The sequence below is a fragment of the Pseudophryne corroboree genome, chromosome 1, assembly GCF_028390025.1.
Source record: "Pseudophryne corroboree isolate aPseCor3 chromosome 1, aPseCor3.hap2, whole genome shotgun sequence".
In the NCBI taxonomy this organism is placed as follows: domain Eukaryota; kingdom Metazoa; phylum Chordata; class Amphibia; order Anura; family Myobatrachidae; genus Pseudophryne; species Pseudophryne corroboree.
Genome location: NC_086444.1, coordinates 103,987,916 through 104,005,587, shown reverse-complemented (window position 1 = coordinate 104,005,587; position 17,672 = coordinate 103,987,916). Strand labels below are relative to the sequence as shown.

The following is a 17,672-nucleotide window of genomic DNA, read 5'->3' as shown; positions in this document are numbered from 1 at the left end:
CAGTGTGCTGCATAATATATCTGTGCTGAGTGCTCACACTGCTTAATTGTGGGGACTGGGGAGCAGCTATAGCAGGAGTACAGTGCAGAGTTTTGCTGACAGTGACCACCAGTATACGTTGTCTGCCTGAAAAACACTCCATATCTGTGCTCAGTGTGCTGCTTTATTGTGGGGATTGGGGACCACCAGTATAATTAATATTATATAGGAGGAGTACAGTGCAGAGTGCACTGCTGTACCTACCTCTGTGTCGTCATCCATTAAGTATACTATCCATCTACATTCTTTACCTGTGGTGCATTTTAGTTTTGCAGTTTGCTGACACAGTGTCCACCAGTATACTATATATAGCAGTACGGTAGGCCACTGCTGTACCTACCTCTGTGTCGTCATCCATTAAGTATACTATCCATCTACATTCTATACCTGTGGTGCATTTTAGTTTTGCAGTTTGCTGACACAGTGACCACCAGTATACTATATATAGCAGTACAGTAGGCCACTGCTGTACCTACCTCTGTGTCGTCATCCATTAAGTATACTATCCATCTACATTCTATACCTGTGGTGCATTTTAGTTTTGCAGTTTGCTGACACAGTGACCACCAGTATACTATATATAGCAGTACGGTAGGCCACTGCTGTACCTACCTCTGTGTCGTCATCCATTAAGTATACTATCTATCTACATTCTATACCTGTGGTGCATTTTAGTTTTGCATTTTGCTGACACAGTGTCCACCAGTATACTATATATAGCAGTACGGTAGGCCACTGCTGTACCTACCTCTGTGTCGTCATCCATTAAGTATACTATCCATCTACATTCTATACCTGTGGTGCATTTTAGTTTTGCAGTTTGCTGACACAGTGACCACCAGTATACTATATATAGCAGTACGGTAGGCCACTGCTGTACCTACCTCTGTGTCGTCATCCATTAAGTATACTATCCATCTACATACTATACCTGTGGTGCATTTTAGTTTTGCAGTTTGCTGACACAGTGTCCACCAGTATACTATATATAGCAGTACGGTAGGCCACTGCTGTACCTACCTCTGTGTCGTCATCCATTAAGTATACTATCCATCTACATTCTCTACCTGTGGTGCATTTTAGTTTTGCAGTTTGCTGACACAGTGTCCACCAGTATACTATATATAGCAGTACGGTAGGCCACTGCTGTACCTACCTCTGTGTCGTCATCCATTAAGTATACTATCCATCTACATTCTATACCTGTGGTGCATTTTAGTTTTGCAGTTTGCTGACACAGTGTCCACCAGTATACTATATATAGCAGTACGGTAGGCCACTGCTGTACCTACCTCTGTGTCGTCATCCATTAAGTATACTATCCATCTACATTCTATACCTGTGGTGCATTTTAGTTTTGCAGTTTGCTGACACAGTGTCCACCAGTATACTATATATAGCAGTACGGTAGGCCACTGCTGTACCTACCTCTGTGTCGTCATCCATTAAGTATACTATCCATCTACATTCTATACCTGTGGTGCATTTTAGTTTTGCAGTTTGCTGACACAGTGACCACCAGTATACTATATATAGCAGTACGGTAGGCCAATGCTGTACCTACCTCTGTGTCATCATCCATTAAGTATACTATCCATCTACATTCTATACCTGTGGTGCATTTTAGTTTTGCAGTTTGCTGACACAGTGTCCACCAGTATACTATATATAGCAGTACGGTAGGCCACTGCTGTACCTACCTCTGTGTCGTCATCCATTAAGTATACTATCCATCTATATTCTATACCTGTGGTGCATTTTAGTTTTGCATTTTGCTGACACAGTGACCACCAGTATACTATATATAGCAGTACGGTAGGCCACTGCTGTACCTACCTCTGTATCGTCAAGTATACTATCCATCCATACCTGTGGTGCATTTCAGTTGTGCGCAGTAAATATAGTAGTAGGCCATTGCTATTGATACTGGCATATAATTCCACACATTAAAAAATGGAGAACAAAAATGTGGAGGTTAAAATAGGGAAAGATCAAGATCCACTTCCACCTCGTGCTGAAGCTGCTGCCACTAGTCATGGCCGAGACGATGAAATGCCATCAACGTCGTCTACCAAGGCCGATGCCCAATGTCATAGTAGAGAGCATGTAAAATCCAAAACACAAAAGTTCAGTAAAATGACCCAAAAATCTAAATTAAAAGCGTCTGAGGAGAAGCGTAAACTTGCCAATATGCCATTTACGACACGGAGTGGCAAGGAACGGCTGAGGCCCTGGCCTATGTTCATGGCTAGTGGTTCAGCTTCACATGAGGATGGAAGCACTCATCCTCTCGCTAGAAAAAAGAAAAGACTTAAGCTGGCAAAAGCACAGCAAAGAACTGTGCGTTCTTCTAAATCACAAATCCCCAAGGAGAGTCCAATTGTGTCGGTTGCGATGCCTGACCTTCCCAACACTGGACGGGAAGAGCTTGCGCCTTCCACCATTTGCACGCCCCCTGCAAGTGCTGGAAGGAGCACCCGCAGTCCAGTTCCTGATAGTCAAATTGAAGATGTCACTGTTGAAGTACACCAGGATGAGGATATGGGTGTTGCTGGCGCTGGGGAGGAAATTGACAAGGAGGATTCTGATGGTGAGGTGGTTTGTTTAAGTCAGGCACCCGGGGAGACACCTGTTGTCCGTGGGAGGAATATGGCCATTGACATGCCTGGTCAAAATACAAAAAAAATCAGCTCTTCGGTGTGGAATTATTTCAACACAAATGCGGACAACAGGTGTCAAGCCGTGTGTTGCCTTTGTCAAGCTGTAATAAATAGGGGTAAGGACGTTAACCACCTCGGAACATCCTCCCTTATACGTCACCTGCAGCGCATTCATCATAAGTCATTGACAAGTTCAAAAACTTTGGGTGACAGCGGAAGCAGTCCACTGACCACTAAATCCCTTCCTCTTGTAACCAAGCTCCTGCAAACCACACCACCAACTCCCTCAGTGTCAATTTCCTCCTTACCCTGGAAAGCCAATAGTCCTGCAGGCCATGTCACTGTCAAGTCTGACGAGTCCTCTCCTGCCTGGGATTCCTCTGATGCATCCTTGAGTGTAACGCCTACTGCTGCTGGCGCTGCTGTTGTTGCTGCTGGGAGTCGATCGTCATCCAAGAGGGGAAGTCGGAAGACCACTTGTACTACTTCCAGTAAGCAATTGACTGTCCAACAGTCCTTTGCAAGGAAGATGAAATATCACAGCAGTCATCCTGCTGCAAAGCAGATAACTCAGGCCTTGGCAGCCTGGGCGGTGAGAAACGTGGTTCCGGTATCCATCGTTAATTCAGAGGCAACTATAGACTTGATTGAGGTACTGTGTCCCCGGTACCAAATACCATCTAGGTTCCATTTCTCTAGGCAGGCGATACCGAAAATGTACACAGACCTCAGAAAAAGACTCACCAGTGTCCTAAAAAATGCAGTTGTACCCAATGTCCACTTAACCACGGACATGTGGACAAGTGGAGCAGGTCAGACTCAGGACTATATGACTGTGACAGCCCACTGGGTAGATGTATTGCCTCCCGCAGCAAGAACAGCAGCAGCGGCACCAGTAGCAGCATCTCGCAAACGCCAAGTCGTTCCTAGGCAGGCTACGCTTTGTATCACCGCTTTCCATAAGAGGCACACAGCTGACAACCTCTTACGGGAACTGAGGAAGATCATCGCAGAATGGCTTACCCCAATTGGACTCTCCTGGGGATTTGTTACATCGGACAACACCAGCAATATTGTGCGTGCATTACATCTGGGCAAATTCCAGCACGTCCCATGTTTTGCACATACATTGAATTTGGTGGTGCAGAATTATTTAAAAAACGACAGGGGCGTGCAAGAGATGCTGTCGGTGGCCCGAAGAATTGCGGGCCACTTTCGGCATTCAGGCACCGCGTACAGAAGACTGGAGCACCACCAAACATTCCTGAACCTGCCCTGCCATCATCTGAAGCAAGAGGTGGTAACGAGGTGGAATTCAACCCTCTATATGCTTCAGAGGATGGAGGAGCAGCAAAAGGCCATTCAAGCCTATACATCTGCCCACGATATAGGCAAAGGAGGGGGAATGCACCTGACTCAAGCGCAGTGGAGAATGATTTCAACGTTGTGCAAGGTTCTGCAACCCTTTGAACTTGCCACACGTGAAGTCAGTTCAGACACTGCCAGCCTGAGTCAGGTCATTCCCATCATTAGGCTTTTGCAGAAGAAGCTGGAGACATTGAAGGAGGAGCTAAAACAGAGCGATTCCGCTAGGCATGTGGGACTTGTGGATGGAGCCCTTAATTCGCGTAACCAGGATTCACGGGTGGTCAATCTTTTGAAATCAGAGCACTACATTTTGGCCACCGTGCTCGATCCTAGATTTAAAACCTACGTTGTATCTCTCTTTCCGGCAGACACAAGTCTGCAGAGGTTCAAAGACCTGCTGGTGAGAAAATTGTCAAGTCAAGCGGAATGTGACCCGTCAACATCTCCTCCTTCACATTCTCCCGCAACTGGGGATGCGAGGAAAAGGCTAAGAATTCCTAGCCCACCCGCTGGCGGTGATGCAGGGCAGTCTGGAGCGAGTGCTGACATCTGGTCCGGACTGAAGGACCTGCCAATGATTACTGACATGTCGTCTACTGTCACTGCATATGATTCTCTCACCATGGAAAGAATGGTGGAGGATTATATGAGTGACCGCATCCAAGTAGGCACGTCAGACAGTCCGTACGTATACTGGCAGGAAAAAGAGGCAATTTGGAGGCCCTTGCACAAACTGGCTTTATTCTACCTAAGTTGCCCTCCCTCCAGTGTGTACTCCGAAAGAGTGTTTAGTGCAGCCGCTCACCTTGTCAGCAATCGGCGTACGAGGTTACTTCCAGAAAATGTGGAGAAGATGATGTTCATCAAAATGAATTATAATCAATTCCTCCGTGGAGACATTCACCAGCAGCAATTGCCTCCACAAAGTACACGGGGACCTGAGATGGTGGATTCCAGTGGGGACGAATTAATAATCTGTGAGGAGGGGGATGTACACAGTGAAAGGGGTGAGGAATCGGAGGATGATGATGAGGTGGACATCTTGCCTCTGTAGAGCCAGTTTGTGCAAGGAGAGATTGATTGCTTCTTTTTTGGTGGGGGCACAAACCAACCAGTCATTTCCGTCACAGTCGTGTGGCAGACTCTGTCGCTGAAATGATGGGTTCGTTAAAGTGTGCATGTCCTGTTTATACAACATAAGGGTGGGTGGGAGGGCCCAAGGACAATTCCATCTTGCACCTCTTTTTTCTTTCATTTTTCTTTGCATCATGTGCTGTTTGGGGACAATTTTTTGGAAGTGCCATCCTGTCTTGATTGACACTGCAGTGCCACTCCTAGATGGGCCAGGTGTTTGTGTCGGCCACTTGTGTCGCTTAGCTTAGTCACACAGCGACCTTGGTGCGCCTCTTTTTTTCTTTGCATCATGTGCTGTTTGGGGACAATTTTTTGGAAGTGCCATCCTGTCTTGATTGACACTGCAGTGCCACTCCTAGATGGGCCAGGTGTTTGTGTCGGCCACTTGTGTCGCTTAGCTTAGTCAAACAGCCACCTTGGTGCGCCTCTTTTTTTCTTTGCATCATGTGCTGTTTGGGGACAATTTTTTGGAAGTGCCATCCTGTCTTGATTGACACTGCAGTGCCACTCCTAGATGGGCCAGGTGTTTGTGTCGGCCACTTGTGTCGCTTAGCTTAGTCACACAGCCACCTTGGTGCGCCTCTTTTTTTCTTTGCATCATGTGCTGTTTGGGGACAATTTTTTGGAAGTGCCATCCTGCCTGACACTGCAGTGCCACTCCTAGATGGGCCAGGTGTTTGTGTCGGCCACTTGTGTCGCTTAGCTTAGTCACACAGCCACCTTGGTGCGCCTCTTTTTTTCTTTGCATCATGTGCTGCTTGGGGACAATTTTTTGGAAATGCCATCCTGTCTTGATTGACACTGCAGTGCCACTCCTAGATGGGCCAGGTGTTTGTGTCGGCCACTTGTGTCGCTTAGCTTAGCCATCCAGCGACCTCGGTGCAAATTGTAGGACTAAAAATAATATTGTGAGGTGTGAGGTGTTCAGAATAACTGGAAATGAGTGGAAATTATAGTAATTGAGGTTAATAATACTATGGGATCAAAATGACCCCCAAATTCTATGATTTAAGCTGTTTTTTAGGGTTTTTTGGAAAAAACACCCGAATCCAAAACACACTCGAATCCGACAAAAAATTTTCGGTGAGGTTTTGCCAAAACGCGTCTGAATCCAAAACACGGCCGCGGAACCGAATCCAAAACCAAAACACAAAACCCGAAAAATGTCCGGTGCACATCACTAATTGTAACCCATTAATGGGATGTAATAAAAATGTCGACACCACAATATTGACAGTTATTATGTTGATAGAGTGTCGACGGGTGATATATCGACATTAGGGTTGGGCTGTTGGTATTAGCAGTTTGCTGTACAGTGTAGTCATAAAACAGAGCCTGACCTGAATACCTGATGAACTGTAGCTTTCGATAAAGAGAACCTCGATGCAGTATGTGGTCCTATAATCTTTATTTTCCCGCAACGTTTTGGAGTCCCGTGTCGTCTTCAGCCTGGAATTTTATGCCTCTGATTACAGTGTGCTAGGCAGTTATTCACATGTGATAATAGAGGTGTTTCAATCACTTCGCAGCGTGAGTGACAGCTTTTCAGTGTTTTGGGGTGACAGCGTGAATTTGATTCACCGTGCAGAGCTTATTTGTTTTCCGCTCTGCACTCCTAAGTAAATTGCTTTATGCCAGGTTCCATAAGTCACACTATTTGTTTCACTCCTCTGGTTTCTTTGCTTGATATTCATAGAAAATGCAATGCGTTAACATTACTTCTATTGTAATAAATATGTAAAGTGGAACAGTCTGTCAATTTAATGAAGTGGTTCTACTATATGCTCACAGAAGGTATTTGTTTTAGGAAATTATATAACCAGCAGTTAAATTACACTGTTGGGTAGAAGACGCTCAGTATTTCATTGGTACTTTCTTGTGTAGGTCAGAAATATTGAACATGTTCTCATTAAAACCGCGTGTCCCACTTAGCGTCAGTAAACAAATACAATCAATATTTCCATGTTCTGAATGCTAATAATAAGATGGTTTTCCATTAAAAAAGCTTTTGAATTTACAGCATTCGTGTATACAGCAAATAAGTATTGTTTATGTCATTATTGAAAGCGCTCTCCTAATCGCACGTTCATTTCAATGGCAATTACTGTTGCCTTAGCGCACACTGGCGCTTTACTGTGCTCCAGTGTTGTCACGCAGAGCACTGACAGCCAAGTACACCGGAATACCCTTGCATGCCAGGAGAACTGCATTCTGCTTTCAAATAATGTGCCTCTGGGGCAGAGCTCTCTTTTTACATTTGGAATGTCACTGCTTGCTGGCTTGTAACCTACAGCGTTCCTAAGCACTGTAAGATCCGTTTCTTGGTTTGGTGAGACAAAATGGAAAAAGTATCTTGTGCTAGGTAAAGGTGTCAGCACTTTCTGCATAATAGGCAGCTGGAGTGAGCTGTCATAGGGAACTAGAACTGTTCATACTTGCCAACGGGATAATGAATCATGCATTATATATCCGAATGTATCAGTAACACATTACTATGAACGTTACTCTCACAGACAAGATTTGGGATCTTAGGGCCTAATTCAGACCTGATTGCTCGCTAGGGTTTTTTTGCAGTCCTGTGTTCGCATAGTCGCCGCCCATAGGGGAGTGTCTCTGCGCAGCCCAGGACTTACTTAGCCGCTGCGATCACATCAGCCTGTCCGGAACCGGAATTGACGTCAGGAACCCTCCCTGCAAACGCTTGGACACGCCTGCGTTTTTCCAAACACTCCCAGAAAACGGTCAGTTGCCACCGACAAACGCCTTCTTCCTGTCAATCTCTTTGCGAACGCCCGTGCCAACGGATCCTTCGCACAAACCCATCTCTGAGCGGCGATCTGCTTGTACCCGTGCGACGCACCTGCGCATTGTAGTGCATGCACATGCGCAGTTTATACCTGATCGCCCGCTGTACGAAAACGCAGCCTAGCGATCAGGTCTGAATTAGCCCCTTTATACAGTATATTTAGCAGCAATATATCCACAGATTTTCCAATTTACATTCAGAGCTCTTCCTGTGTATTACCGCTTACATTTATCAAAGAACCTATCGGTGTTCATCCAGTGCTATTTTAAAGGGAATGGGTTTGTTGGATCGACCCTATTAAGGTCGACACTCATTAGGTCGACCACTATTGGTCGACAGACAGTAGGTCGACACCCTGAAAAGGTCAACATGGTCGGCAGGTCGATATGGAAAAGGTCGACGTGGAAAAAGGTCGACATGAGTTTTAAAAAAAATGCCGTCATCTTGTACATAAAGTGATCGGGAACCCCAATTAGTGCACCGTGTCCCCTCGCATGGCTCGCTTCGCTTGTTACTATTCCCAATCATAGTCCACGTGGATCATAAAGTATGAAAAAGTTAAAAAAATGAAGAAAAAAATGTGAAAAACTCATATCGACCTTTGTCATGTCGACCTAAAGCTCATGTCGACCTTTTCCAGGTGTCTAACTAATACATGTCAACTAATAGTGGTCGACCTATTGAGTGTCAGCCTAAGTAAGGCTAACCTAAGGACCATATCCTATTTCATGTTCACTTGTAAGGATACAGAACGCTGTCTTGAGCTGTTCGCAGTACTTATAGCCAGCTATGGGGACTGCGGTAAAATCTGAAATCACTTTTTTTTATCCATGATATATATAGGGACTAGCATTTGTAGGGGTAAATGTACTAAAGCTTCTTAAACAGAGAATGGGTGATGTTGCCCATAGCAACCAATCAGATGCTGTCTATCATTTTTCTATTGCCTTTTCACCACTTGGATCATTTTCTGCTGAGATGTTTATTTCAACTGTAGGTGACGTTAATCTGGCACCTGACTGTACTGCAGAGGGGAAGCAGTTATCTTCCCGACAAACAGCATCCTGACCGTCAATATACCGACACCGGGATCCCAAGGGAGGACAGAAACCCGGCGTCACTATACCGACGCCAAACGGGGTACAGGCGTCAAAATACTGACAGCTGACACCCTGATCGTCCTGAGAGCGGGACACACTACCGCCCTGCCGCGGGGTTGGGGGCGGGGGATGTTAGGTTTAGGCTGCAGAAGGGGTTGGGTTTAGACACCCACAAGGGAGGGTTAGGGTTAGGCACCACCGGGGAGGGTTAGGGTTAGGCACCACCGGGGAGGGTTAGGGTTAGGCGCCCACAAGGAAGGGTTAGGCACCACCGGGGAGGGTTAGGGTTAGGCACCCACAAGGGAGGGAAAAGGTGAGGGTTAGGGGGCTTCCTGTGGGGCTGTCTTGATTTTGAAGGATGGGAGGCAGCTGTCGGTATACTGACCATCGGCAAATCATACTGGTCCCCTTAAGAGAGGGTAATGTGCAAAGACCTCTTTAATCCATCTGGGCATATATGCAGCTATAAGACAATGCATACATGCTAGTAATAAAGAGACATCTTCGTAGAATTTCTTGATGCCTCCAAATCATTAGCGCACGTGTGTGGACATGTTGCAGTGTATGCGCATTTTTGACAATAGAGGCTGCCAGGAATAAGGAGCGTTTGCTGTAGAGATAAGCTAATGATAAAAGCTAACAGCGCCTTTGCAGGGACAGTGGGAGGTAGTCACCTATAGATCCTCTAATACACTTCTAGAATATTTAACTTTGCAACATTTCAAACGTACTGTAGTAAAGTGTATCTGTACAGAGATGTGTTTAGAATATGTAGTTTTCTGTAACTGACTTCTTTCCTGTTTTCACAGTACAAACAAGTGGAACAGTACATGTCATTTCACAAACTGCCTTCTGACATGCGACAGAAGATACACGATTATTATGAGCACAGGTACCAAGGAAAGATCTTCGATGAGGACAATATTCTGAGTGAGCTCAACGATCCACTGCGGGAGGTAAGACACACAGGAATCCATTATCAATTATGTCATTATGATTACAAGCGGATGTGGCTTGATCAATGCATGTAATTGTCAATGTTTTTACCGAAACGTGTTTTTATTTATTGTGATTGATTGTTATAATATGCAAAGGCATAGCTACCATAGGTACAGGGAGTGCAGCTGCTATGGGCCCAGGTACGGACTGGGGCTCTTAAACATCCCAGGGAGTATTTTGTGCGCGCACGAAAATAGGGCAGGGTCACAGCTTAAGGGGGTGTGTCATGAGTCAAAGGGGCACTGTAATGTGGCACAATATGACGTGGAGGCCAGAAGCGTATCTATAATGGGTGCAGTGTGTGCACGGGCCCCTGGGTCCAGAGGGGGCCCGCACTGCACACACTGCACCCATGTCTTCTATATACTTACCTTTCTGGTGTCCATGTGTGGGCCCCCTCCTCTCCCGTCACCGGAGCCGGCAGCCGCAGCAGCGCTGTTAGTGCTCTGTCTGAGCACTAGAGACTCTGGCACAGTGCCAGAGTCTACAGCGCATGTGCAAGTCTCCGAAAATATGGCCGCCGCGTCATTTTTTCGGAGACTTGCGTATGCGCTGTAGACTCTGGCACTGTGCCAGAGTCTCTAGTGCTCAACAGAGTGCTAACAGCGCTGCGGCGGCTGCCGCCTACGGGACGGGAGAGGAGGGGGTCCACACCCGGAGACTGCACACGGGTCCCCTCCTCTCTAGATACGGCCCTGGTGGAGGCACTATAGTTGGCATAATATGAACTGGGGGCAGCACTGTATTGTGGCATAATATGAACTGGGGCACTCTATGTCATAATGTGAATTGGGGCTGCTGTGCACTGGCAACCCTACAATGTGGCATAACGTAAACTAGGATACTACTATGGAACAGAGCGTTACATAAGGCACTACCATGGTTCAGAACTAGGGAACTATTGGGGCATATGAGGTGTCTCTTTATAAGCATTGGGACAGGGGCCCCTCCAAAATGTTGCTATAGGGCCCACATAGTTCAAGCTACGCCCCTTATAATATTTTTAGCATTTTGAAATATATTCAAGTTTTTATCGTCTTTTATTCAGGTGGTACCACAAGGGTTCTGCGGTGCCATACTTAGGGGTGAAACAATACAACACTCATGGGTACAGGCTAATACAGACAAACCCTACAAATATACATAGTTACATAATTATAGTGCTCAGATTACATAAATATGTAGAGAATATATAGGAGAGTGGGACCTGCTCATGAGAGTTTCTACTCCAAAGAGGAAGTGTGGGACACAAAGAGGGAGGGGGCAGAGCCGTGGTATACAGGGGCTGCAGTTAGGAGGAGGGGTGATAGGTTTGTGTGACGAGATAAGTTTGGATGTTGGAGGCGTTTGAATATGTGGGGGAAGGAATTCCAGAGGTTGGGGGTGGCAAAGGAAGACAAAAGTGGGAGCAGGTGATCAGGGAATAGAAAAGGATGCAGTGATTAGCAGAGAAAAGCGGGCGGGAGGGATTATAAATGGTGATTAGGTTGGGGATAGGAAATGACTCTGAGTCACATGCAGTCCACACACAATACCAATGTTCACATAGTTGATCAGATGTTTACAAATGTGAGTGCGGTGCATGTGGTACGCAGAGTGTATGCAGCGCACGGTGTGTGTGGTACACGGTGCATGTCGTGCTCAGAGTGTATGTAGTACACGGTGTGCACAGTATGCGGTGCGTGCAGAACACAGAGTGTATACAACACATGGGGTGGAGTTGTGGGTAAAGTGGGTGGAGCTACAGTGGGGATGGGACATCATTTGGTGCGTAAACCGTAGCCCTGCCCCACCATTGTCAGCCAGAGTTTTGTTTTGTCTCCTCCACGGCGGTGGCCAGTTTTATGAGGACATATCTATACGGATCCTCGTTCGCATTTACATAGATGAGCCCCCTCTTTGTCTGGGCCCCAATACTGCAGTCCTGGCAGTCCCCCCCTAATGGTGGCCCTGGTAGAGAGTAAGAGCTAGATGATCCTAAAGCATACTTGCCTACTTTTCTGCCCCTTCCTCCGGGAGGAGGCAGCGTTGTAGGCGCATGGGGGCGTTGCCGGCGGCATGATGGGCTGTCCGGGGGCACGGTCAGTCAGTGTGGGCTGCCCGGGGGCATGATTACTGGGAAGTGGGCAGGGTGGGGGTGTGGTATCATGATAGGCGCTGTATAGCTACGATGATGCGATTCGGGTTGATTCCCTCTGACCGCCCACCTGTTCCTGCTGTGGGCGGCCGAGGCGGAGGGCCTAACAGGGAAATTGGGTAACTTGCCCACCTTTCCAGGGGGCCGGGAGGATGACCCGATTTTCGGGTGCCTCCCGGCCATTCCGGGAGGGCAGGCAAGTATGTCCTAAAGCTTCTCTTCTAACTAAACCATACCAGTCAAAAAACTGTAACAATACATCAGAACTATAAATTATTAACAGCACCCTGAAGAACCAAACCAAGGAATTATGACAATTACAAATCATTTCCGTATAGCCTGCCACAGTGATTTGTGTAAAAACAATATGTGCTTAATATATTCATGGGCTTTCTACCTTTAATTTTAGGTTTATTTTGAGAATATGCAGACATAGGGGTATATGCAATTGCGGTCGAATTCCGTCTGGAATTCGAACGTTTTTAAATTCGACACAATTCGACAGTCACATACCCTCCCGCCGTGACCCGAATTCGACATATTCAATAAAAAACGGATTCGACAGTCCCAGTGTCGAAAAACGGACCAATTGACGGATAGTGTGCGTCCTGGATTCAACTTTTTGGACGGCACAAAAGTGTTTAAAAAACCCAGAAAAAAATTGTGTGGGGTCCCCCCTCCTAAGCATAACCAGCCTCGGGCTCTTCGAGCCGGTCCTGGTTGTAAAAATACGGGGGGAAAATTGACAGGGGATCCCCCGTATTTTTAAAACCAGCACCGGGCTCTGCGTCCGGTCCTGGTGCAAAAAATACGGGGGACAAAAAGCGTAGGGGTCCCCCGTATTTTTAACACCAGCACCGGGCTCCACTAGCTGGAGAGATAATGCCACAGCCGGGGGACATTTTTATACCGGTCCCTGCGGCCGTGGCATTAAATCCCCAACTAGTCACCCCTGGCCGGGGTACCCTGGAGGAGTGTGGACCTCTTAAATCAAGGGGTCCCCCCTCCAGCCACCCAAGGGCCAGGGGTGAAGCCCGAGGCTGTCCCCCCCATCCAAGGGCTGCGGATGGGGGGCTGATAGCCTTGTGTCAAATAAATGAGTATTGTTTTTTGTAGCAGAACTACAAGTCCCAGCAAGCCTCCCCCGCAAGCTGGTACTTGGAGAACCACAAGTACCAGCATGCGGGGGGAAACGGGCCCGCTGGTACCTGTAGTTCTACTGCAAAAAAAATACCTAAATAAAAACAGTACACAGACACCGTGAAAGTAAAACTTTATTACATACATGCATACCAACACACACATACTTACCTATGTTGACACGAGGTTCGGTCCACTTCTCCAAGTAGAATCCACGGTGTACCTGAAAATAATATTATACTCACCAAAATCCAGTGTAGATCCGTCCTCTTCTGTTTTGTAATCCACGTACTTGGCAAAAAAAAAAAAAAACGCATTACCCGGACCACGCACTGAATGGGGTCCCATGTTTGCACATGGGACAACTTTCCCCGAATGCCGGGACCCCCCGTGACTCCTGTCACAGAGGGTCCCTTCAGCCAATCAGGGAGCGCCACGCCGTGGCACTCTCCTGATTGGCTATGCGCGTCTGAGTTGTCAGACGGCACATCGCACAGCCGCTCCATTATCTTCAATGGTGGTAACCTTTCGGTCAGCGGTGAGGTTACTCTCACCGCTGACCGCAAAGTTCCCACCATTGAAGATGATGCAGCGGTATGTGCTATGCGCGTCTGACAGCTCAGACGCGCACAGCCAATCAGGAGAGTGCCACGACGTGGCACTCCCTGATTGGCTGAAGGGACCCTCTGTGACAGGAGTCACGTGGGGTCCCGGAATTCGGGGAAAGGGGTCCCATGTGTAAACATGGAACCCCTTTCAGTGCTTGGATCGGGTAATGGGGTTTGTTTTATTGCCAAGTACGTGGATTATAAAGAGAAGAGGACAGATGCTACACAGGATTTTTGTGAGTATAATTTTATTTTCAGGTACACCGTGGATTCTACTTGGAGAAGTGGACCGAACCTCATGTGAACATAGGTAAGTATGTGTGTATGGTGGTGTGCATGTATGTAATAAAGTTTTACTTTCACGGTGTGCGTGTACTGTTTTTATTTGGGTATTTTTTTTGCAGTAGAACTACAGGTACCAGCGGGCCCGTATCCCCCCCGCATGCTGGTACTTGTGGTTCTCCAAGTACCAGCTTGCGGGGGAGGCTTGCTGGGACTTGTAGTTCTGCTACAAAAAACAATACTCATTTATTTGACACAAGGCTATCAGCCCCCCATCCGCAGCCCTTGGATGGGGGGGGGGGACAACCTCTGGCTTCATCCCTGGCCCTTGGGTGGCTGGAGGGGGGACCCCTTGATTTAAGAGGTCCACACTCCTCCAGGGTACCCCGGCCAGGGGTGACTAGTTGGGGATTTAATGCCACGGCCGCAGGGACCGGTATAAAAGTGTCCCCCGGCTGTGGCATTATCTCTCCAGCTAGTGGAGCCCGGTGCTGGTGTTAAAAATACGGGGGACCCCTACGCTTTTTGTCCCCCGTATTTTTTGCACCAGGACCGGACGCAGAGCCCGGTGCTGGTTTTAAAAATACGGGGGATCCCCTGTCAATTTTTTCCCCGTATTTTTACAACCAGGACCGGCTCGAAGAGCCCGAGGCTGGTTATGCTTAGGAGGGGGGCCCCACACAATTTTTTTCTGGGTTTTTAACCCATTCCCACCCCTTCCCACTGAAAAACATGCTCTGATCTCTTCATATTATTTTAGTCAGTAAAAAAAAAAATATTCTTTTAAAAAATATATAAATAATACTTGTGGCTCCTAATAGACAAACCAAGTAGATAATCCCTTCTAATATAAATAGATATGCTATTAGCAACAAAAAAAAACACCCAAAAAAAACATGTTTTTAAAAATTTTTATTAGATTCCGCCACCAAAATAAGAGGAACTGAAATTGACGAAATGACTGTCGAAAAGCACTGTTGTCGAATCGACATTCTTCAATTGAATATACTTTTGTCGAAAAGCCGCATTTTTACCATTGCAGACATGTCGAATTTGACAACTGTCGAATTTCAAAAAGTCGAATCTGACACGGCCTTTTTTTTTGTCGAAAAGTACTGTATTGCATTGTCTAATTTTTTTTTGTGTCGAAAATGTCCCGTTTTTCGACATTTGTGGCAATTCGACCGCAATTGCATATACCCCATACTGTACTGTACATAAAACAGGCATGAAATCCCCAGTCACACTTTCTACCCAAAGCAGAAAACCTGACGTATTTTAACCGTCGAACTAATACAAGGTCTGAAGTGCACTATATAGAAAATCCAGGAAACAAAATTGCTCGTTACTGAGGCGATTAGTGTAAAGGGCAGCCCGCAGAATGGCTAGAGGTTACATATCATTCACATTTACCATGCTTAAACTTGCTTGTCAGAATCCTCTCTGCATCCACCTTGATTAGTTCTGGGGCCTGAAAAAAATTGAAAAGGCCATTATCCTTCCTGAGAGGTTATATTTCCCGAGATCCCGAGGCCATTATGTTTTACCACCACTTTTATGTGAAAGATAAACCATCCCCTGTCCCTGGGGGCAATGGACTGTACTGTTCCTGATCTATACAATGAACTTTAAATCATGCTACTCATTCGGTCCCCCTGGTGAATTTAGCATAACCAATAGCAGAACTTGAGTGATTCCATCATTAGTCAGTCACAGTAGAGGCCTTTTTTGACAGACTAGGATTAATGTATTGAAACATATGTCAGGCCTCGCGCTGTGCTCTTTATTTGACATCCTAAACTGTAATTAATTTTGCATTTACAGTTAGGGATATACATCACTTATATAATTACAGGATGATTAATAATCTGCGTGAGTACGGCATTGGTATGTTTTTCATACATAGGGCCTAAATCAAGGTTGATTGCAAAACAACATTTTCCTCTAATGGGCAAAACCATGTGCACTGCAGGTAGGGCAGATGTAACATGTGCAGAGAGAGTTAGATTTGGGTGGGGTGTGTTCAAACTGCAGTCTGAATTGCAGTGTAAAAATAAAGCAGCCAGTTTTTACCCTGCACAGAAACAAAATAACCCACCCAAATCTAACTCTCTGCACATGTTATATCTGCCCCACCTGCACTGCACATGGTTTTGCCCATTAGAGGATAATGTTACTTTGCAATCAAACTTGAATTAGGCCCATACTGTACAACTGTGTTTACTGCATTATTATAACATTGCGGCAGGAAAATGCAGTATCTCGGACAGTTATTCAGCTCCAGATGAAGATAGCCAATATACTGTATGTTCAATTACCTGTCATATGTCATGCTTGGAAAAGAAAGCGGAGACTTGGCAGGTCTCCAAGCATGATTTGTGTCACCTTTCATACAACCATTGCAGATGCAGTCATATTACTGTCTGTGGTTCCACTGCTCTGGAATGCAAATCTAATGGCATATCAGTACGGATGACATAAAAAGTCTTGAATTGAGACTTTAACTGAATAATGTTTCGATGAGGGGAACCGTCGCTTAAATTGGACCTGAATTGGAAAAATGAAGTCAGTTATTTAAAAATGGTATTTGAAAGCAGCATTCGCTAGTTATTAGAGAACCTCCATTATTTAACAAACAGGCTTCATCAATCCAACTTACAGTACTTTCACCTTAAATCCATCTCCTCCATTCATGTCAGTTATTTATTTTACTCCTAAAATACTACTTGGTTTAGTTTCATTTACAAAAATCTACACACCAATCCTCAACTCACAGCAAATCAGTCGCAATTTCGTACACATTAGCTGGCTATACACAGTTAAGGAGAACATTGAAGCTAAGGGTTGATCTATGGCTCTGCAGACTTGCCACAGCAGTAGCGACTCAGACGCCATGTGTTTGTACATTCGATCACAGCCATCAGATGATACACACCCCAAAAACGGCCATGTCAGGTCTGCATTTTCCTAACCACTCCCATTAAACTCCCAGTTACCACCTCCAAACAGGCACTTGTCAATCTGCAACAAAGTTCTCAGTGCGAATGGGATCGCAGCGTCATCCCCGCACATGCACATTGTGATTGCAGCACATGCGCAGTTTGCTGATAATAGCTCCGCTGCATGAACATCGGCAGTAGTAGTATATTATTCAGTAGCGGATCTTGCCACGGGCAAGCAGGACTTTTGCCCGGGACGCCGCCTTCCGGAGGGCGTCGGCGCCATCCGGAGGGCGCCGCACCACGGCAAGATCCGCTGCTGCTGTGCCCCCCGCTGTCCCCGCTGCCCGTTGTCCCGCTGTGAAGGGAAACTAGACGCTACGCGTCTAGTTTCCCTTCGTGGAGAGGACCTTTTCTGTAATGATGTGCGGTGCGCGTTGACGTCATCGCGCACCGCACA

At 46.3% G+C, this 17,672-nt stretch overlaps 1 protein-coding gene across 1 annotated transcript in view; it reads left to right on the top strand.

Moving 5' to 3' along the window:
• The window catches only part of HCN1 (hyperpolarization activated cyclic nucleotide gated potassium channel 1), a 707,178-nt gene that overhangs the window by 649,600 nt on the left and 39,906 nt on the right, over nt 1–17,672 (top strand). The window contains exon 5 of the mRNA XM_063961843.1: nt 9,917–10,063. Within this exon, the coding sequence (XP_063817913.1) occupies nt 9,917–10,063 (147 nt within the window). The remainder of the gene's footprint in view (nt 1–9,916; nt 10,064–17,672) is intronic.